At 32.9% G+C, this 23,341-nt stretch overlaps 1 protein-coding gene and 1 long non-coding RNA gene across 3 annotated transcripts; both read right to left on the reverse strand.

Moving 5' to 3' along the window:
- Window positions 1-3,540: 3,540 nt before the first annotated feature.
- On the reverse strand, window positions 3,541-4,242 carry LOC145630172 (uncharacterized). Its single transcript, XM_081682424.1, has one exon. The coding sequence runs from the start codon at window positions 4,240-4,242 to the stop codon at window positions 3,541-3,543; it is 702 nt and encodes a 233-aa protein (XP_081538550.1).
- A 16,044-nt stretch (window positions 4,243-20,286) lies between these two features.
- LOC145576490 (uncharacterized) lies at window positions 20,287-22,933 on the reverse strand. Of its 2 annotated transcripts, none has more exons than XR_014098419.1 (4): window positions 22,736-22,933; window positions 21,805-21,957; window positions 21,077-21,140; window positions 20,287-20,398 (listed from the first exon to the last, which is right to left on the reverse strand). It is a non-coding gene; the product is annotated as an uncharacterized LOC145576490 (long non-coding RNA). The 2 variants fall into 2 exon arrangements; XR_014098440.1 differs by having other exon boundaries at window positions 20,365-20,395.
- Between the last annotated feature and the right edge of the window lie 408 nt (window positions 22,934-23,341).

The following is a 23,341-nucleotide window of genomic DNA, read 5'->3' on the forward strand; positions in this document are numbered from 1 at the left end:
AATTTTATTGTACTAGGTTTTCGTTTGAAAATTATAGAAATCAATCAAATTTATTTATTTTATTTTGTTGGTGTTTTCTGAATTTATAGATTTAAGGTACTGGTATATCTATTTACTTTAATATTTTAAACCTTTACTTTAATCTTATGTGGTTATGCCTTTCTTTAATTGAGGGTTTAATTTGTTGGTGTTGTGTTATGTATGTGTGTATTGGTAGTGCTTAAAGGCTGTTGTCTTTGCTTCCTTTTCCGGCGGCCCAAAGGCTTGCATGTATAAAGTTCTACAGGTATTCTGTTTTGGGATACTTCTTTTTCATATATGGGAACAAGCTGCTTTAAAGTCCAAATGATCACTGTACTCTGAACTTTTTTCTTAAACATTTCTCTGTATATTTGGAATAATATTCTAGGATAGTGAACATAACTTCAGAAAATATATTCCACACAATTTCAAGTTTTTCCTATTAAATGAATAAAGAGGTACCCCTCACCAAGGAGTCAAATTTACCAGGGCTTAACTATGTGATTATAGGAGTTCTGAGTAGCATTATTGGTTGACTTGCAATCATTTCCCTGATAAGCAGTAGGTAAAGGGCGTCAGCAAAAGGGTGATGAAGTGTTAGTGTTAGTCTATAGATTGTTTTTCTACACTTAAGTTATGAGCATTTGAGCAACCTTTTTCTTTATGTATCTTGCTTTTCCATGTTTTTTCTTTGCTTACTACAAGTAATGCAAGGATCGGGAGGTGGGTTTCTATAGGAATTTCTTCTAGTGTTTTGTCAGAGGCCCATGATCTATATACACTACAAATTGTAGGCACAGTAGTTTAAAAATTGAATTAAGATGTCCGAACTATGAAATCTGACTGTTTTTTCTAGTTAATTGTTTGTGTATGTGTGCACTTGTGTGTGTGTGTGTGTGTGTGTGTGTGTGTGTGTGTGGTCTCATACAGGGCATCAAATCTCAAGAAATTCAGAGTCATTTTGTTTTTGGAGGTAATTTTAGCATCTTTATTAGTGTCAATAAGTTTTAATTTTAGTTGTATGATATTTAGATTGATGTACATTGTTTGTTTAAGTTGAGAATTTTAGCTATTCGATTAAGTAGTTGGTTTACTTTTATGAAATTTAAATCATATTAGTCTAGATTTATGTAATTGATTGAATAATGATTCTGTCGAGATTTATTAATTACGGGATGCTGCTGTGAGCAAGAGTGCAGTCTGTGTACCGATCATTAGATCAAGGGATCTGTGTATAAGGGAAAATAGCTTCCCTGAAAGTATACAATTTCAAGGACCTGCAAGCAGCGACAGTGAATTGCAGTACTAATCATTAGATTAAGGGAATGGTGTATAAGGGAAATGTAAATGGCGATCAGGTGGTAATCAAGAAGATGGATGGAGATGTCAGCAAAGAGATTAATGTACTAAACAAGATCAACCATTTAAATCTCATCAGATTGTTGAGGGTTTGCTTTTAGGATGGAATTTGGTACTTTGTCTATGAATATGCAGGTAATGGACCTTAGAGTGATTGGATTTACCAAGACTGCCCCGATAAGAAAACCTTGAGTTGGGGACAAAGAATGCAGGTGGTTTGTGATGTTGCCACAGGACTGAACTACCTACATAAATATACAAGCCCGCCATATGTTCACAAAGACATAAAGAACAACATTCTTCTTAACTAGTTTCTATAATATATTGGTTAGTATAACTGTGATTAATTTGCTTCCTTTTTTTTTTATAATGATAAATATTTTGATTTTTTATTTCATTATACCTTATTAGTAGTAGCTATCTTTGGAAGGTTAGAGATTGAATATGCAGTAGAGCAAGGTTCAGGTTTCTTGTGACACGTAGATTGGGTGTGAAGTGAATACGTTTGGAAGGAGATGTATTTTTACTTTTGAGTATATTATATTTACTTTTGTTATTTCCTTTATAAAGAAACTAAAAACGATTGATTGTGTTAACGAATTATTCTTACTCTATATTAGCCTACTAGCTCAATAGGTAGAGCATTGTGCAAGTGCACAAAAGACGTGGGTTCGAATCCCACGTAGGTTTATGTGTGTAATATGAAGATTAGAGTTCGTAATGTTTTATTAGATTACCTTTTTTTTTTTTTTTTTTTTTTTTTTTTTTTTTTTTTTTTTTACTTTTGATATAGTTTTATTTACTTTTAATTTGAAAACCTCTACATCATATCACACTCAATATATTTGTTTCTTATAATTTGACTCGCCTTGTAAGGATATGAAAGTCAATGACTCGAGGTTTTGTGCTATAACAATGTTCCCATAGTCATTTATCATTTTGAAGATAATTTATTATTCATATACTTTAGAGCTAATTTGATTTACTTCAATGATACCTTGGTTTACTTTTTAGCATTCTTGGTTTACTTTTTAGCATTATTTAGTTACTTTTAGAATATTTTGATTCGATTAACTTTACATTTTTTTTTTATTTACTTTAGAGACCATGAAACTTATTTTTTTATTCTCTACTTTTGAGATCTTTTTATTTACTTTGAATGTTTCAATTTTCTGTAAAGTCATTTTAATTTACTTTATATTATTTTTTATTTACTATAGAGACCATGAAATTATATTTTTATTCACTCTACTTTTGAGATTTTTTAATTAACTTTTATAATATTTCAATTTACTTCAAAGTCTTTTTTATTTACTTTATATTCCTTTTTATATACCGTAGCTATCTATGGCCAGGGAGCAGGGGTGAGTTTAGAAAATGTACATTAATAGATAGAACTATAGAAGTATATGAAAAAATAATACTTGTATATATAAATACAGTTAAAATAACAGATTAATTACGTTTTTGTCATTATATTACAAAAGAAATACATCATCAACCTCTCAAAACCAAAAGTTGAGCTGGCATAAAGTAGTGTATAATTTCAACCTAGCTAGAACTCTATGTATTATACTATGTGATCCGATGGTATAACGCTAGAGCAAAATAGCTAGGAATTGAACTGAAAAACCAATTCAAACAAGTTACATACATCAATCTAGCATATTTCACTAAACATAGTAGCAATAGTATACGAGTAGCACCCAATAAGATTAATATATACCATAGTATAAGGCAAGATATCTATCTTTTTTATATAGCTTACCTATGATTTTTTGAAAATTTTCAGGGTGGCAAGGTATCTGTAACACCCCTTGATGATCATAACCAAACACGTCGGCTGATAATGGAAGCAACGTAACAATGTGTTGTTGGTTGTTGTTGTTGAGTGGGTTAGGCAGTTGAATTGGGCATATATGTGGTGGGTTGCAAGGTACTTGAGGCTGGCTGCAAGTGGGGCGAGGGGTGTGATGATGTGTTGCTATATCTTTCTGGATGTATTTAGTTCTACATCTCATATGCTCTATTAAATTTTTCTTGAGCCAAGTTTTGGTGCCTTCAACTCCTCTGTTGTCCTACCATGGCTAGCTGCTGAAAAATTCCAAGTATATATATATTTTTTTTTTTTTTTTTGAGGGAAACTCATCGAGCAATTCATTAATCAAGAGACAAATTGTCTGAGAGTACATATGGTGTTACATCTGAAGGACAATGACTAATCCACACTTGTTCTACTCCAAAAGGAATCATCTTGGCAAGATGATGAGCTACCCAATTGCCCCCCCTTTTGACATGAGACCAAGTAAAAGAATTAAAATTACAACTTAGAGATAAAATGTCCTCAATCACACCATCCAAATCCGAGAAGAAAACTGCAACATTCGAGAGACGTTTAATCAATACTTCACAATCAGATTCAAGCACAACATCCTGCAGTCCATATCTTCGTGCGAGCTTCACTGCCATAAGAAGTGCCTTTGCTTCTGCTATCTCTGGTGGCCACCACGCACGCACTCTCCTGGTTGCTGAAAATAGGACTTCTCCCACATGATTGCGAGCAACCACACCCATCCCCACCCACCCCTCTGTCTCCAAACAAGCATCTGCATTGAGCTTGATAATCGGATCAGTTGGTGGCATCCATCTTGAAGGGCTTCGCCTGGGAATAGGCCTTGTAGTGCCATAAATCTTCTTAGCATATGCTCCATATTCTTCAACCAACCTCTTAACACGTTCCAGTAGTATTGTGTTAGGGGTGATTTTGCCCTCGAAGACAAAATAGTTGCGTTCAGACCAAATAGCCCACGCCAAAAAGGCTGCGGTTTGCGTTTTCTTCAAGTCTTTTGTACTCCATCTCATAACCAAAAAGGCTGCGGTTTGCGTTTTCGATCTTCATATATATATATATATATACTTCTACGATAATTTTATTTACTTTTAACATTTTTTTATTTACTTTCCTTTGCTTCGAATGTTTAATATATACTAGCCTACTTTAATAGATCAGTTTATTTACTTTTAAGATATTTTAAGTTACCTTTAAGTAAATTTTCTTTACTATGAATGCTTTATATAGTAGCTCTATTTATTATGTTGAATTACTTTGCATGACTTGTTTTCTTTGTTAGAATTGGTACTACATAAACATGTTAATAACACTAATCTACTAGCTTAATTGGTAGAAAGAAATATATTAAAGTGTTTAACTTTAAAGTGACATTTTGAATAACTTTAAAGTGTTTCATGTTTACTTTAAGTTGGAGAAAGAAATAATAGAGCATAACCTGGTTCTCTATTCAATCTTGGTATTGTGATAATTTTTTTTTTTTTTTTTTTTTTTTTTTTTTTTTTTTTTTTTTTTGAAGTTTTCAGGTTTGATGATGACAAAATATATCCAAAGCCAATTAATTTTTAATACACCTTTAAGCTAAGTTGATTTACTTTTAGGTTATTTTAATTTACTTTTGAGATATTTTGAATGACTTTAGAGTATTTTATATTTACTTTTAGAGATAACCTATGTAGGAATCGAACCTACACCTCTATGCATACGCATAGTGCTCTACCATTTGAGCTAATAGGTTTAGCTTATAGTTTGTTTTATTAAATTTATATTCATTTTTATTAACTTGTAGAGATAGCTGATTTATTTCTCATCATGAGATCAATGTTGATAAAGTAAACCTTTGGAAGTTTCGGATAAAAGTAGTTCTTTGAAACTTTTTCTTCCTACAATAGAAAAACGATTTCAAGTCATGTTTTTTATTGTATAATCAATTGAAATCATAGAAATAATCAAGTCCAAATACCTTTAAGATCCCAGTGTAACCTCCATGTATAATACCCTCCTCAATAACATCTAGGAAGGCTTGGTACTGAGGCATATTCCTAGCAGTATGTTGTGTGGCCTTTTGTCTCGCATCCATCAATATTTCGCGAACTTCAGAGAGGGGACCAAGCTTGTTAGTCATGTGGAGGCAGCGTACCAAAGGTTTGCAGCCCTCTGCAATGTCCAAAGCCCACATTCGCGATACCTTTAACAAATCTTGAGGAGGCACAACAGCATCAACAAGGCCAAGCTCCACTCCTTCCTCAGATGCTATTGGTTTTGATAACTTAAAAGAGTTGATAAAGGTATACAAATATGTTAATTTGCACGCATGACATTTTATATGTTTTTAGAGTAAAAAAGACTTACTAATATCAATTCAATTGCCTTTATTACCAATAAGCCTGGGAAGACGTGTCCCTATATATATAGATGTTGAAAATGTATTTATAAAATAATTGCAGGAGTATGCAATTAGCTTGTAAAACAAATGTATTTATGAGTATGGGTTACCTCCAAGACCCGGAATTAGTCCAAATAGTAGCTCGGACGCAATGGGTCTGGACATGCCAAACTAGAAATTAGGGGGTACTATGTACTCAGGATGTTGATTATCCATACAGTTGTGAGTTTGAGAGCAAGACAAGTTAGCAAATATGTAGTACACATGTACACGGTTAAGCAAGCAAATGAACATGACTTAAAAAAAAAAAAAAAAAAAAAAAGCTTATAATTACATCAAATTAAAACACAAGTTAATTAAAGATGATCAAAAGTAAACCATAATAATCATTCATTGGAATCCAATATACTGTTTAACTCAACTAGTTTACCAGACTACACTATGATATCTTAATGCTCCTTTAATTTAACAACATACCTGCGAATGCTCTGAAAAAAAAATTCAGCAATATCTTGTTTCCAATTAGGTCCTGAAATCAACAGTTTCTAGTAGTATTAGGCTTTAGCAAATCCACCATTGTTGGCTACAAGTTAATCAAAAGGTATTGCCACAAAGACGAATTGGGTAGCTAATGAATTTTCTGTATATTTTGAAAATTTATGTTCTAAATTTTTTTCTATCTATAATCTCAATTTTTTCACTTTAAGTTAAAAAAGATTTCTATCTATGTATGTTCTAAACCTTTTTCCTATGTTCTAAATTTTTTCACCTTATGTTCTAAACTTTTCTCCTATATACTAAATTTTTTCACCCTATGTTCTAAACTTTTTCCCTATGTTTTAAAAATTTTCACCCTATGTTCTAAACATTTTTCCTATGTACTAAATTTTTTCACTCTGTGTTCTAAATATTTTTCCTATGTTCTAAATTTTTTCACCCTATGTTCTAAATATTTTCACCTTATGTTCTAAACTTTTTGACTATGTTCTAACTTTTTTTTCATGTTCGACATTTTTTTATCCATGTTCTAAATTTGTTCCTATGTTCTAAAATTTTCATCTATGTTCTAAATATATGTTCTAAAATTTTCACCCTCTGTCTAAACTTGTGTTCTAAATTTTCTTTTATATTCTAAATTATTTTTACTATGTTCTAAACCTTTTCTTAAGTTCTAAATTTTTTTTTCCTATGTTCCAAATTTTTCTACTTATGTTTTAAAACTTTTCCCATGTTCTTATTTTTTTTTCTTATGTGGTTCTAAGTTTTTTTCAACTTATGTTCTAATTTTTTTTCCTTATGTTCTAAAATTTTCTGCTTATGTTCTAACTTTTTTCTTATGCTCTAATATAATTTACTTTTTTTTTTTTTTTTTTTTATATTAGCAAAAAATTGCATTTCAAGTAACATAATGAAAACAAAAAATAAGCCGAAAACTATGATAAGAAGCGACTATCTAAGTTCAAATTGGAAAAAAAGTGTCATTTATAAAGCTTGATATATAAAGGATTAGCAATGTAACACTAGATTCATGTTGTTGGAGAAGTTAATAGTAGTGTAGTAGTACGTAGTTGTAGTAGTCCTCAAGAATAGTAGCTATGATATTTCCTCATTGTAGCCGTTGTAATCTTATTAATAAAAAATCCTTCATGTTTTCCTCTATTTATCTGTTACTTTTTATTGCAAGTCCATAATCAAATTTCCTACTCCGTAGTGTATAGCAAATATGAATGCTAAATAAAGAACATATTACAGAAAATTCTTTTTTTTTATGTTCTAATTTTTTTTCCTCGGTTCTAAATTTAGTCCACTTATGTTCTAATTCATTTATCATATGTTCTAAATTTAGTCTACTTATGTTTTAAAGTTTTTTTTCCTATGTTCTAAATTTTTTCTACCTATGTTCTAAAGTTTTTTTTTTCCTATGTTCTAAATACTCTTTTACTTATGTTTAAAATTCTTTTGCCTATGTTCTAAATTTTCACTTCCTATGTTCTAAATTTTTTTTTATGTTCTTAAATTCTTCTACCTATGTTCTAACTTTTTTTTTTTTTTTTTTTTTTTTTTTTTTTTTTTTTTTTTTATGTTCTAAATTTTCACCGCCTATGTTCTAAATTTTTTACTATGTTTAATTTTTTTTTTTAATTCTATGTTCTAAATTTTTTTACTTATGTTCTAAATTTTCACTGTCTATGTTCTAAATTTTTTTTCCTATGTTCTAAATCTATATGTTCTAATTTTGTTTTCCTATGTTCTAAATTTATTCTACCTATGTTCTAAATTTTTTTCCCTATGTTCTAAAATTTAATTATTCTTTGTTGTTAATATTTTATGCCTATATATGTTCTAATTTTTCTTTTTATGTTCTACACTTATGTGTAAATTTCTTTGTATGTTCTAAAATTATATTTTTCTATATTCTAAACCTATGTTCTAAATTTTTTTGCATATGTTCTAATTTTTGTTCCTATGTTCTAATGTTTTTCTCTATATTTTAAACCTTTGTTCTTAACATATGTTCTAATGTTAACTTTTGACATTATCAAAGATTCAAAGCATAACACGTTAGCATTTAGCTCTAACAAAACAACATAATTTCATTAAGATGCTCTTCAAATTAAATGGAGCCTTATGTCTACAAAAGATAAACATGATTTTATTATAAAGAGCAAATACAAAAATGTTAATTAAATAAGTGATCAATTTTAGACAAAACTGATAAAATTCAATGAAAAGTCTGAATAAAATTGCTGAAAATTTGTAAGAAAATCGCAAAAGAAAAAAATACATAATAACTTGCATGATTATGTCAACCAACAAAATTAACACCAAAATTGAATAAAATAAACAAAATCAAACCTGTTGCAACAATTTGAATACTAAAGAATATCAAAAAAATCAACCTAAAATAGGCCAAAAAAAATGTACTTAAAATTCGTCGAAATTAGTAGATTATCACTTACCTTTGCATTTCGTGGCTTATATTCGTAGCATTTTGTTGTTCTTTGCCAATGTCAGTTTGTATTTCACTTTGAATCAATTTTGCGAAATCTAAGGTTTTATTTTTGTGAAATTTTTTCAAAAAGTTGTTTGATGCAACTTGTGTTATATGCAAGTTTATGAACAACAATCTCTAAATTAAGCAGAAATTTTGAAGAGAATCGTTGATTTCTAGTTGATTTGGAGCAATTTTAGTATTGAAGAGAGAGAATTCAATAACATTAGGAAAGAGAAAATAGAGAGGTTGGATTGGGTTTGAAGAGAGAGAAAATTAAAGTTGAAAGATTTTGATAATTACAATAATGCCATTATTTGCTATCCATTAATATTAACCATTCATCTCAATCTAATCCTATGGTTGAGATTGGTTCTTATATAACTATGATTCTTATATATATATATATATATATATATATATATATATATATAAACTTCCTCCGTTACACATTATGTGCAACAAACCTTGTTGCACATTTTCCAAGACAAAATTTCTTAATAGGATGATTAAGAAAGTGAAGGGTTTGTGATTAAGGGTAGGAGAGAGAAAGGGGGAAAATTAATCAACCACCACCATCACATGCCATGCCTCTCTCCGACACCACCCACTAGCAACAACATCCACCACGCCCACCACCCACCATCAGCAACATCTATCCACCACCACCCACATTCACCCACTCCTTGAAACCACCACTACCACCCTATACTGTAACCACTCCCTCATCACCACCATGACCCGAAACCCCAACAGCCAAATCACACCAACACCGCAACTGTAACCACTGTACCCAATCACCCAAAACTCACCCCAGCCAAATCGCAACAACACCGCAACCGTAACCCAATTTCACAGCCAAAACCAACTTCGCCCATTTCACAGCCATCATAAACCCAAATCAATTTTTAGGGTTTCAATTTAGATGAGAATTGGCGGCTATAACAAGGGGAAAAGGATTCGATGGCGACTTTGACAAGGGATAAGGAGATCGGCAACTTGATCGGCGGTGGTTGTGAGAGGAAAAAAAAAAGAAAGAAAGGGAAGCAATAACAAGGTTCGTGGTGGTTGGAGAATTTAGTGAATTTCGGGTGGAGTAAGGTGGTGCTTAGGTGGATTCGGGGTTAGGGGGTGGGGAATTTCGGGCTGGGTTGTGGCTGTGAGAGAAGAGTGAGAATAATAGTGGAGGTGGTGGCGGCGGCAATGGCTAAGAGGGAGCTGAGGTGAGAGAAAACTTGGTGATGAATCTGATGATGGTGGTGGATGTGATTGTGAGGGAGGAGAGAGATTGCGATTAAGGGTAAATCATGAAAGAATTAATGTAGGTTAATATCTTAATAACATATAATCTTATTCATTAAGGTGTTTTACTGAAATTAAGTAAGGGTAGTTTGGTCATTTTACACAAAAAATTTTACCACAAATGGAAATATTTACTTTGTTGCACATAATGTGTAACATCCGTTTATGGAAATTGTTGCACATAATGTGTAACGGAGGAAGTATATATATATATATATATATATATATATATATATATATATATATATATATATTTATATTTATACACACACACACAATGGTGTTCCATCCAATTAACCTTTTGGGCTAATTAGGTGTATAATAATAGTACTATATATTCCCTCCGTCCCCTTTTGATAGCTATTTATGTCATTTTTGGTGACCCAAAATGTTAGTCACATTTGCTTTTTTCAAGTACCATTAATATCATTTTTTTTTTACCAAAATTCTCTCCTATTTGCAAAAATATTTGTACAAATTTAGCTTTCCCATGTAAAATTTTACATTCCCATGTATTTTAATTACTTTCTCTTTCTAGTCTCTACTTTTTTGCATACCCAATGTAAATTTACTTTTTAATGTACTTTTGTACTTCTTATTTATGTTTACCCGTGATTTTCTACCAAAAGTGACTATCAAAATGGGACGGAGGAAGTATATAAATATATAACACTATGGAATATTAATGTGTATTCAATCAGGTCAATTGTTATTAGGTGCACCACGTTTATACTTTTGAACATTTAGTAAAAAATATTGAACACTTTACAAAAAAAAAAAAAAAAAATGAACATTTAGTAAAAAAAATACGAACATGTCACAAAAATTGAACATAAACATGCAATTTTATATGTTCATATTTTATAAAGAAAAAGTTCATTTTATATGGAGTAAATGTTCAGTTTATATTACAGAATTATTGAATTACAACAAATCAGACAAACTTCTTTCAAAATATTATTGTTTATTATATAGTGTTGTATTTAATATACTACATGTTCAAAAATTGCGATTATTCATATTTTTTACAAAATGTTAAAAATTTGCAATTATTCAGATTTTTTTAACTAAATGTTCAAAAGTATCGACGTCGTGCATTGTGATCGTTCATAAATTAATACTAAATGTCTAAAATTTGGGATATTCAGAATTTATTACTAAATGTTCAAATTTGCGATTGTTTGGATTTTTTTTACTAAATGTTCAAAATTCGTGATGTTTAGATTTTTTTTTTTTGAGGAAAATTCGTGATGTTTAGATTGTTTTTACTAAATATTCAAAATTTGCAATTATTCAAATTTTTTAAATAAATTTTGAAAAGTATACTTCCTCCGTTTCTTTTTAGTTGACACGTTTCTTTAGTCACGTTTGCCAATGCACTTATTCAATTATTAATATATTTAATTATCGATAAGCAAAAATTATGAAAAGTTGATATTTTGAAAGTATATAACGTGACGAATCTAACAAGATCCCACGTGACTATATTTTTCATTACGTATAAAACACCAAATACGGTCAAAGGAAGAAATGTGAATAGTGTTAAAGTCAAAACGTGTCAACTAAAAAGAAACGGAGGTAGTATGTGACAGGTGCACCTTACAATTTGCACAATTAGGTGGTAAGATAAATATTTGTATTTGGGCTAAGGCAACCAAGGAAGTCGTCTTGGGACCACAGATAAAGGAACCAAATTCTATAAATTCAAGCTAAAAAACTGTCTAGATATAAATATAATACTCCTATCAAATAATTACATGCAGCAACTTAAGAGAAGTTAAATTCTATAAAATCCAGCTAATAAAATTGTCTAGATATAAATTTATATAATCCTCCCATCAAATAATTACATGCAACAACTTAAGAGAAGTTGAAAGTGGCTTGTTGGTTGGTGCCTTGATGCTAACCCGTCAGTGGCGGATCCAGGATTTCCGACATGGTGAGTCACTATCAATTATTGATCACTTGTGAAAATACAAATTTTTTTTCCAAATCTTGTTCATAATTAATTTCAATCCAAAAATTATATTTTAAAAAAAATAAATAAATTATATTTCACCAAATTAATTTCAATCTAAAATAGGACACAAAAATCCATACTACAACCAAATACTCCGTAGTACTTAAAATTCAATCTTACAAGTTGAAATTACTATAAATAACATGTTACAAACAAATAGTACTATATAACTATTACATTAACCTTATGATTTTTTATTTAATTGATAAGATTTGTGGGAAAATATTAAAATTGGTTGCACAAATATAGGATATAAATAGAAGCAAAAATTATTAATAACTTATTAATTAAAAATGAGATAACTTAAGACATTGGTTATTAAGTATAACCGGTCTCTTTAATGAAACAATTTTTTTTTTTAAAGTAAACCACTGACGCAATGCAAAGTTCTTGTGACAATGGCAACATCAAAGAGACCTCTCTACAATAAGCAGTCTATTTGATATTTTATTTTTTTTTTAAAAAATCAATTTTTTTCTTGTTACTACTAAGTCACGTGACTCAGTATGCACCTAAATAGATCCGCCAAAGTAATCTGTTAAAGTGTTTTAATTTCCATAAGGTTTAAGACTTTAAATTTTACCCCAACTTTAAACTGTAATGATTTTGAACGTAATAAAACGGAGGGTGCACAAAATTTATCAAATGAGGCCAAAGACCGAGTAGTGATAGACCACTACCAGGTATGGGCTCGTTGGGCCCATACCAGGGACAAAAATGTAATATTGCGTAAAACTTACCCATGTTGTAAAAATGTAGTCTCTCTCCGCTCAATAACAGTATACAAATTAAGAATAACAGTATACAACCCAAGAATAACAGTACACAAACTAATAATAACAGTACATAAATCAGTAATAACTGAGCATCGACAAACAGGTACCATCGTCAAATTCGACCGAACTCAACGATTTCCAGCATAGAGCTCATTGATTTTAATGGCTACCATCGTCAATTGCGACAGAACTCAACGATTTTCGGCATAAAACTCACCGATTTTAATGGCTAGAGCCATAAGTTTGTGTCTCTCGTTTTTTGTTTATGTTTTTTTGGGTGATTTCCGTTGATTTTTAACGGAGGTAGTTGCGAGGTAGTAGCTGTTGGAGTGGGTTTCTTGTTGTAGGAGGTGAAGGTGTGATGGGCGGAGGTTTGGCCGGCAATGGGAACTATCCATGGAGGTGGGTAAAGGATTTAAGGGAGGAAGAAGATGAAGAGGAAATGGAAAAAAAGAAAAAAAATAAATTATATTGTGGTATTGGGTAGTATTACCCATACCTGATAGTGGGTAATACTTCCTCGCCAAAGACCTTATTAGTTTCATTTTGATGGATGGTATATATTGACATTAAAATATCAGCATTTAATCATTTGCTGTCAATCTGTCATACATAATTAAAGTTTGAAGTGGCCAAACTTGTGGATTAAATGTGTTAGAATCCTCTAGAGTCTTATAATAACTATAGGACATTATTTGGGTGCCTAATAGATGAATTCCCATTTTGGGCCTTAATCTCTTAAAGGGTTTCCAAGCTCATAAGCATTGTAAGGATTTCATGTCATAAGAGCTCACCAGGTGTCCAGTAGAGTCCACATTATTTACTCCTATATAGGTATAAATATTCCAAATTCCACCATTTTTAGGTATTCACGATTAGCCTAAAGCAATTAATTATTTTGCTTATCATTTAATACTCTCTCATATTAACTGTACTGACTTTGGCATTGGAGGGACTTCCTCGACAAAACCCTGAAAGCCAGCTTCGTGCTTTGTTGTGCAAGGAAATCCTCGACTCATCAATCTCTTGCACAAAGCTCGTCTCTAGCCAATTTAACTAAGGACTTTCTTTAGTCTATATTGTCTTTACTTGAAATAGATGTTAAATATCGTTGGAATAAAAATCAATGGATGGTATATGAACTTCGAAGAACCCCTTTTCCCTCCAAAATCCACCCATTCCCTTATTCTCTCATTCCCACTCATTGTAATTCTATGATTTCAAATTGTGTACTTATAGGGCGTTTGCTACGAGTGATATGGATAAGAAGGATAAGAAAGTGATAGGAATAAAGATGGATAAAAATGATGTTATCTCTTATTTGGGACTCCGTATGAGTTGGGAATTAGATCGGGATTAATAAGAAAACTTCTTAATTACCCTTTACTAACTTTCCTTCTCCCTCCTCCTCCTTCCCTTTCATAAAGGGTAGAAAAGTTTTTTGATCCCTTGTATTACCTCATCCCTTATACCACCCCTCCCTGGTTATTATTTTAAAGGGATAACTGCTCCTCAAAATTTTTTACAGGGATAACTAATAACTTTTGTTTTTACTCATATCCTCACCCCCTTATTATCCCCATCTTAGAGGTGATCAACTATGGCCCAAGTCGATCCTTAACTAACATCAAATAGATACTTAGTTCAGGATATTAAATCATTCAAGAGCATGAGATGAGAAAAATCTCTATGTTTTGGATCCTAAATAGCTTCAACTGTCTAAAATTAGACAAACATCTATAAGTAGAAATGTAGACTTGCTACAAGTCCGTTGGTCCGAAAGTGAAGAAGCAGATATTATAGTAGTCGTTTGAAATATGACTAGCATAATGTTTTAATGATTATATTGTTCATAATTGACATATTGTTTTCTAAATATTTAATTATATTACTTTATTAATGGCATTAAATAGTATTATCAACATTTTTTTTTATTTATTATATTTTTAGTTTCATTAATGTAATTTTTATTCTTAATTTATAGTTTCTCAAAAATATTTATTTTATGTTGGATTAAAATTTTCAAAAATTATATTTACATTGCTGATATTATAACACTAATTGTGGCCATTTTATAACGTAAAAAATGAGCCGATCATATTATATATCATAAAAATAATATGGTAGTCGTTTTTCAAAAAACAAGTACATACTTAGGCTATTGTTCATTCTTCATGTTTTTTTACAACCATTCCAATTTTTCCAGCGTAATTCATATAACCAAAAAAAAGAAATAGCCTCATATTACCTATTCGCCTAATTATGGTACTCTTGAACATATAACAGAGAATCCAACAATTTAGTCACAACAGATTAAAATACAGATTAAGATAATGCTTCCAAGTTCCAACCATTGACAAGATAGGTTTAGAGAATTAAAATCACAACTGATCACAAGACAATAAGGTACTAAGGTGGTGGGTAATTTGGACCATTTCTCATTTGTGCGTGTCATCATTTCAATTTTATCAGATGTCTCTGAAGAGACAATGTATGTGTTAAATTTTTGAAACAATATGAAATGGGCCTAGGCAACCCGAACAAGAAGGAGGAGAGTTTGGTCCACAAACAAGGCTTTGGAGCTTTCATACTAAAACCAATTGGCGATAGTAGGAGGTACTCCTCTACCTTATAAAGTGAAACCATCTCTCCTCTTTCTCCAATGTGGGATACTCATAAGTGGGCTACAATGGGTTTTAACACTCCCCCTCACTTATGAGTGTCCTTAGAACAATAATTCTCTTAGGGGCTGGACATCCTGTCGAGGTAAATCCTTATCCAGTAGCGATTAAATACCCAGTTTAGAGAGACCCACAACCTGGGCTTTGATACCATGTTAAAACTAACGATCTGCCATTAAAATGCTTAAAGCTCAGATGAAGAAGACAAAGAACGAGAGAGGATTTTATTATTTTTGAGAAGAAGGAACTATTACAACTAACTTCTTTGTACAGAAATAAATGGCATATATATAGCCAACTAATTGTCCAAAAGAAATTAAAGAACAATTTGTTATAACTAACTAACAAACTTTGTATTGACTTGACTTAATCATGTGGCCTGGACTATACTTGAACAATAAGTTTGGGCTTGATCTAGAGTATTCTCAACACCCCCCCCCCCCTCAAGCTAGGCTGTGGTTTGAACAGTCCTAGCTTGGACGGCAAATCAGAAAACTGAGCAGAGGGCAAAATCTTTGTAAAAACATTAGCCAATTGAGACTTTGTAGGAAGATAAGTCAACTGACCTTCCACTACTTTTTCTCTTGTAAAATGGCAGTCAATCTCTATGTGCTTTGTTCTTTCATGGAACACTAGATTCCTTGCAATGTGCAAGGCTGACTGATTGTCACAATGTAAGGTGACAGGAAGCAAATTCAGCACACCTAGCTCCTGTAGTAATCTAACCATCCAAACAACTTCTACAGCAGCACATGCCATGGCCCTATACTCTGACTCTGAAGAGGATTTTGAAGTAGTTGGCTGTTTCTTTGACTTCCAACTGATAGGTGAAGAACCAAGCTGCAGAACATAGCCTGTAACACTCTTCCTGGAATCAAGACATGCTCCCCAATCTGAGTCACTAAATGCTTGTAAGGTCAAAGCATTTGAGGCCTTTAACAGTATTCCTTGGCCTGCAGTATGAGCAACATACCTTAGAGTATGCTCTAAAGCATCCCAATGAGTAGTTCTAGGACACTGCATGAACTGACTCAAGTGTTGAACTGTATAGGCAAGGTCTGGCCTAGTATTAGTGAGAAAATTTAATTTTCCCACCAAACTTCTGTATAAAGAAGCATCAGCCAACAAATCACCTGTCTCTGCAGAAAGCTTCAAGTTCTGAGGCAAAGGTGTCACAGCACTTCTGTCTAATGGAAAACTGCACTCAAACAACAACTCTTGAGTAAACTTGTTTTGTGTCAACACTACCCCTTCATCAAGATAGCTGACCTCTATTCCCAGGAAGTAATTGAGTCTACTAAGGTCTTTGATGCTGAATACTTGATGAAGATGCATCTTAAGATCAGAAATAGTTTGAACATCATCCCCAGTCAGTATTATATCATCAACATACACTGCTGCAATTGTTATCTTTCCTTGACTCCTTTTCAGAAACATGGAAGCATCAATGTGACTCTGAACAAAGCCTTTCTTGTTTAATTCTGTAACCAGCCTTGCATACCACTGTCTTGAAGCCTGTTTCAGTCCATACAAAGATATCTTGAGCTTACACACATTTCCAGCTAAGCTTCCCATACCCTCTGGCATTATCATGTAGATTTCTTCATTTAGGTCCCCATGTAGAAATGCATTGTTAACATCAAGCTGAAACATATCCCAACCTTTGCTTGCAGCCAGGGCAATGACACATCTTATAGTAGACATCTTCACAACAGGAGAGAATGTCTCTTCATAATCTATTCCAAACTTTTGAGTGTATCCTTTTGCAAAAAGCCTTGCCTTGAACCATTCAATGGTCCCATCTGCTCTAAGCTTAATTTTGAAAACCCACTTGCAACCTATTGGTTTCTTTCCAGCTGGCAAATCAACAACTTCACATGTTTGATTCTTTTCCAAGGCTTCTATCACTTTTTTCATTGCAACAACCCAATCTGGATGTTTGGAGGCTTCTTTGTAAGTTTTAGGTTCTTTTATGGTGGAGGATAGGGCTCTTAAGACCTTTTTAGATTCTGGTATGCTAGAATAACATACCAGATTACACCAATGGGAAAAATGAGCCTTTTTGGTATTTCTAGTAGAAATTCTGCAATCATAATCAGACATCCATGTAGGATTTTGTCTTGGTCTAGAAGATTTTCTAGTGTCTGAGTTGTCAGGAATCAAAACAGAAAGAACATCCCTAACTTTTACTGAACTGTTAGAAGAAGAAATAGGGGAAGGAATAGAATATGGAAGAGAAGAAGAATTAGAAGATGAATCTGAAGTTTTAGAGAAAATGGAAGATGAGCTAGAGGAATTGGATCCTGTTTGAGCAATGTTGTGTGTCTGAGAGGAAGAAGAACTATCAGAAGAAATAAGAACAGGAATCTGATGATGGAAAGATGGTTTTGGAGTAGGATAACCTTTAGTAAGATCTAAAAAAGGATCATAAAAAATGTGATCATTGTTCTGATTAGGTAAAAAGAATTGAAAAGGTGTAGACCCTTGTGTTTTAGGTATATGAAAAGGAAAATGTTGTTCATGAAAATGAACATCCCCGCTGACAGAAACTGTGTTATTTTCTAAATGTAAAACTTTGTACCCCTTTTGTGTAGGTGAATATCCAATGAAAGCACAAGGATCAGCTCTAGAATCAAACTTATTTCTTCCTACTTTAGAAGTAGATACATAACAAAGACAGCCAAAAGCCCTAAGATGAGTCAGATAAGGGGATTTGTTATAGAGTTTTTGATAAGGAGTAAGGTGATTCAGGACTGACAAAGGCATTCTATTTATGAGATGAGCTGCACTCAAAACACACCCCCCCCCAATATCTCTGTGGGACTTTAGACTGAAAATAAAGAGTTCTTGTTGTTTCTAACAAATGCTTGTGTTTTCTTTCTACAATCTGTAGACACCTAAAAATGTCTCCCCAAAACCAAACCCGATGATGAACAACCTTTCACCGCCACTATTGGTCGGGTTCAGTATTTAATCCCGAGAGTGCTTAAAAAATCGTATTTGATTAAATTCATATTTTTGAAAAAGTCCATGGATTAGTCTTGATGTTTGGTAAAAGCATAGTTTTAATTTCAGCCCAAACTTATTATTTAATTTTAGCCCAAACCTTTTTTATTTTATTGTTTTTGGCCCAAACCTTTTATTTATTTTTATTTAATTATTTTCTTATTTTAGCCCAAATGATAATAAGTCAGAAAAGGCCCGAAATTATCAATCGGCACTTAAAATGCCGAATGAAATTAGGGTTAAAAATGTATTTAGACGGAAGAGTGGGATGGGAATTCCCGCGCCACGGCAGGTACCCACCGTGTCACGGGAATCAGTCCCGTCTGACGGTGGGATTTCCCGTGACACGGGAAATCTGCCGTGACACGGGAAATTCCGTGTCTTTTCCGCGTAAACCCTTAACGCGTTTTCTTCCCCGTTTTCTGAAAATTTCCCGCGTCACACCAAAAATGTACCGTGTCACGGGAATGTTTCCTGTATGATGGTGGGATTTCCCGTGTCACAGTACAGTTTGCTGTGTCGCGGGATACTTTTTTAGGGTTTTTATCATTTTAGGGTTCCGTGTGCTCCCTCAACACATTTTCCCTATAAATACCCCCTCATTTCTGATGTACGGGGCATCAATTAATTCTCTAGTTTTATTTTTCTCTCTTCTATGCTTTAGCCTAAACACTAGCCTACCTTTCTCATTTCAAAATTCCTTCTTCAAGTGCTCAAAGGAGTCCACACTTTACTCGTGGTTCTGTCCTTAAGCCAAGGCGTGAAAGGTAGAACTGTTTGAGGGTTTGGCCCCAAATCAACTCTACTTTGTTTAATTTAATTTAATTGTTGTTTTATTATTATTTCCTTGAATTTACTAACTCGTTTATTATTTTGTAGTTGCAAACAAACAGAATCAAAGTAAGAATTATGTTCCTATTATTTCTATTATTTTTCTAACGATTTTATATTGTTGGAATTATTGTTAAATTGCTTCCAATATTGATGTTTATTCTATTATATTTATTGATCACCATATTGCATGTTAAAGGGAATATGTAATTGAAAATCACGACTAATAAGATAATTTGGACAACCGGTTTAGGTTCCTTTTTAATCTTGTTATTAATTGAAGTGATCACCAATATTTTAGAATAATGTGTGCATTAATATTCAACCAATTTAGCTAAATAATAGTTTGGAGCGAATTGAATATTTTGTTTGTATGCCTTTGAGATCACAGGAATGCTTTTCAATATAAGAATCGAGTAGAGGCCAATACAGGCGAATGTGACTCCATGACTCACTTCGTACACTAGGCGAAAAAAGCATTTGGCCACCGGTTCAAAACCCCCTAATGCCACCGGTTTTGAACCGGTGGGCATTTGGGGGGTGGCAATACTCGTATAAAAAGCCACCGGTTCAAAACCGGTGGCAAAAACAAGTATTGCCACCGGTTAACCGGTGGAAATAGCACTTCCCGGTTTTTTTTTTAAGGGGCTATTGGCACCGGTTCCTGTTCAAAACCGGTGCCAATAATGGGCAAAAAAAATAAATTTTTTTTTTTTTTTTTTTGCATTTTTTCCACTTAAATTGGTAAATAAACACTAACATATATATAAAGTTACATATTTTCATAAATAAATGTTGTAATATTACAATTTTTGTCTAAAAAATTAAAATAAAATAAATGTTGTAATATTACACTAGCAGAACAGCAGCACATAAGGAGCAGCACAGAAGCAGAACACCAGATAAGGAGCAGCACAGAAGCAGAACACCAGATAAGGAACAGCACAGAAGCAGAACACCAGCAGCAAAGTCGGCATATAGTGCGAGGCAGCAGCAGCAGCAGCAGCCCTGCGAGGCAGCAGCTGCACCCCTGCGAGGCAGCAGCTGCTCTGCGAGGCAGCAGTTGCACCAACAGCCTTGCGAGGCTATGTCCCTTGTAATTTTACCAGATTAAGTATGGAGAATAAATGTACCACTTTCTGAAGTTGGTGAAGGTTTTGGTTCAGGCTTCCCTACTAGCTCGAATGCATAAGATAGAAATGTCAGAAAAGAAAAGGGAAATAGAAAGTCCTCACAACTGTGAAAGATGAGCACTACTAAATTGTAATTATCCATTTTATTATCTTCAAATCATCTAATTATATTTATCATGCTAAATAATGAGCACTACTAAAGATGTTGATTAAATTTCAAAATTAATGAAATTAATAACATTATGCTCACATAAGAAGTTTTCTGTCAACAACCAAACTAGTAGTGAACATCAAGAGACTATTACAAAATAGTAGGCCAAATTTGCAAATTTTGACAGGTAGATATGTAATGGACTATAATGTGAAATCACCTTTTTAGACCAGTCATACAGATAGCACAACCTCAATATCATCGGATATTATGGGAGAATTAATGCTATTTCAACTCAAAGAACTACAGCTTCCCGCATTATAGCTGATGCAACTACTACACATAAGCAACGAATGAATAACAATGCTAGATACAATCAACATAAAACACTACCACTCCTTACCTATTTACTTCATCATCTTGTAAGTGAGCAAAAGCATATACAATAAATACAATAAATTACATTTCTTTATCCTCCCCATTAAAGAGAGCGCAATATCAACCTAGATTCTAATGCCCAAAACAAAATATTTAATTATGAAAATTAAAAATAATAAAAAGGAATTTACCTTGCAAAGAATCATGTAAAGAAGATCAGCACCAGCTTTTGAATCACAAACATCGTTTTGTTGGCTGTAATCAAAATCAAACCAACCAAAATTCAGCAAAAGAATCCAAAAAAAAAAAAAAATCAACAAAAAAAAAAACCAAAATTAACTCAACAAAAAATACAAAAAAACACATTTACAAGTAATATACCATGTGCCAAGGAGTTGCTTTAATCTGGGGAAATCTAAAATATATCATGACACAGGCTACACAATCATACGAGCTTCCAATAATCTTATACCTTGATAAAATAATCTGAATTATAGATACTTATATCAGGCATGAACTAACTACAAAAACCAAATGATGAACTGAAATCCAACTAAGCTTCCGCATTCTGGCAATAAACCTCAAAATCTTATGGTTCATTTCATATCAAGATCCCTATCGGAAAAGATACACCTTTTAAAAGTTTTTATGCACACAAGAGCATTACAAAATCTCTCTTTAACTTCCTTCTAAACCAAGATCCAAACAAAAAAATACTACAACCCTTTCCAGATAGAAGGAAAATACAAACATTCCCTGTCAAAATATTGCATTTAAATTTAAATAAGAAAGACAACACAACAAATCATCACATTACTATACCATCACAAATAATTATAATATGTAGCACAAATTGAAACTAACAAATGCAAAGTGCAGGGGCCAGGGAGCACAAACTTATAAGACACAAGAAGCATACACAGTTTGATGTTGTTCCGAATGCACTGAAGTAATGTAGAGATGAACTCATTGATACTTGGACTCTTCATTATCTTCCCTTCAATTTCCAATCTCAGCCCCTCAATATAGGTGTAGTGCCAAATTCGTAAATATCCAAATTGATAATTGACACCTGTGTGATTGACATGAGTAGTCAGTCAAGTATTAGTTTATCAAGTATCATGTTAACCTTCCAAGAGACAATATTCGCACTCAGACTCAACACATTATGGTCTTACGAAGAAATCAGAATATTGATAAAAATAGTAAGTTCAAAGGAATCAAAATATATACCCATACCGTCAAGTCCATAATGAAAAAATCAGTCAAAATATACCCACCAAATCAAATTAAATGACAACCAATATAATATTCACAATACATCCACAAACCAAACTACTGAAATTTTAAAGATTGAAGTATCAAATACTCAAAAATACTCACAATTCAAATAATCCGTATACCCATAATTCATTTTGTATGTCACAGTTCCAAAAGCTCAAATTAACAAAATCCTAGATCAATCGAAATTATTGAAACAAATTAACAAAACCCTAGATCAATCGCAATAAAACTGAGTTGTGTAATCTGATTTCAAACTCCGAAACTTACTATCAAGTCTGCTAAGGCTACTAAAACCCAATTAAACCCATAATCTAAACTAAGTGAAAACACTTGAATATCAAAATTACAAGAAAAATCAAAAAGGGGGTTCTGGGAATCAGATCGAAAATTACAATAATCATCGAAGTACAGGGACAAAATCAAACTCGAAATCAACCATCACATACAAATTCAAACTCAAAAACAATAACCAAATCACAAAATCCAAAATCAAAACCCAAAAACTCAACGAATTCGAAACCCTAACCCAAATTATACAAAATTAACAAAAAAAAAGAGGGATGAACCTTGTGAGGAGCAGCGTCACCATTAGAGATCTAGGGATCGTTCTCCAAGTTTTTTAAGGACTTGCTTTGACATCTTCATTAGTGACGAATGCGGTGGTGCGGTGGCTGTGGGATGGTGGTGCGTGCTGCGCTTCTTGTGGATGGTGGTGCGGATGTGGTGGAGGGAGTGCGGAGGTGGTGGATGGTGGTGCTGTGGCGTCGTGGTGGAAGGGAGATGAAGAGGAGTCGTGGTTTGCTCGAATTTGCAGAGGGGTTTTTTTTTTAGAGTGAAATACAGAGATTTGCCTGGGAGAGAGAAGAAGTAGTAGAAGAGTCGGGGTTTTTTTTTTTATTCAAATATTGCCACCGGTTCAAAACCGGTGGCCTTAAGCATTTTGCCACGGGTTTGGTTTGAACCGGTGGCAATAATTGTTCCCATATGCTCGCCCATTTTTTAAACCACCGGTTTACAAAAACCGGTGGCCTTTAAGCGGTGGCATTTTCAATTTTTCTACTAGTGGTACCATCATCCCCGATCCTCCTTTCGTGGTTCCGAACCATATGGAGTTAGTAATCTCATGGATTATGAATGGGGTGTAACCTTCACGGGTCAATCGTTGTTGCCTT

The sequence above is a fragment of the Chenopodium album genome, chromosome 1 (genome assembly GCF_948465745.1).
Source record: "Chenopodium album chromosome 1, dcCheAlbu1.1, whole genome shotgun sequence".
Lineage (NCBI taxonomy): Eukaryota > Viridiplantae > Streptophyta > Magnoliopsida > Caryophyllales > Amaranthaceae > Chenopodium > Chenopodium album.

Excerpts from the sequence above, each read along its gene's own strand:
- LOC145630172 (XM_081682424.1), bottom strand. The coding sequence starts at position 4,242 with ATGAGATGGAGTACAAAAGACTTGAAGAAAACGCAAACCGCAGCCTTT.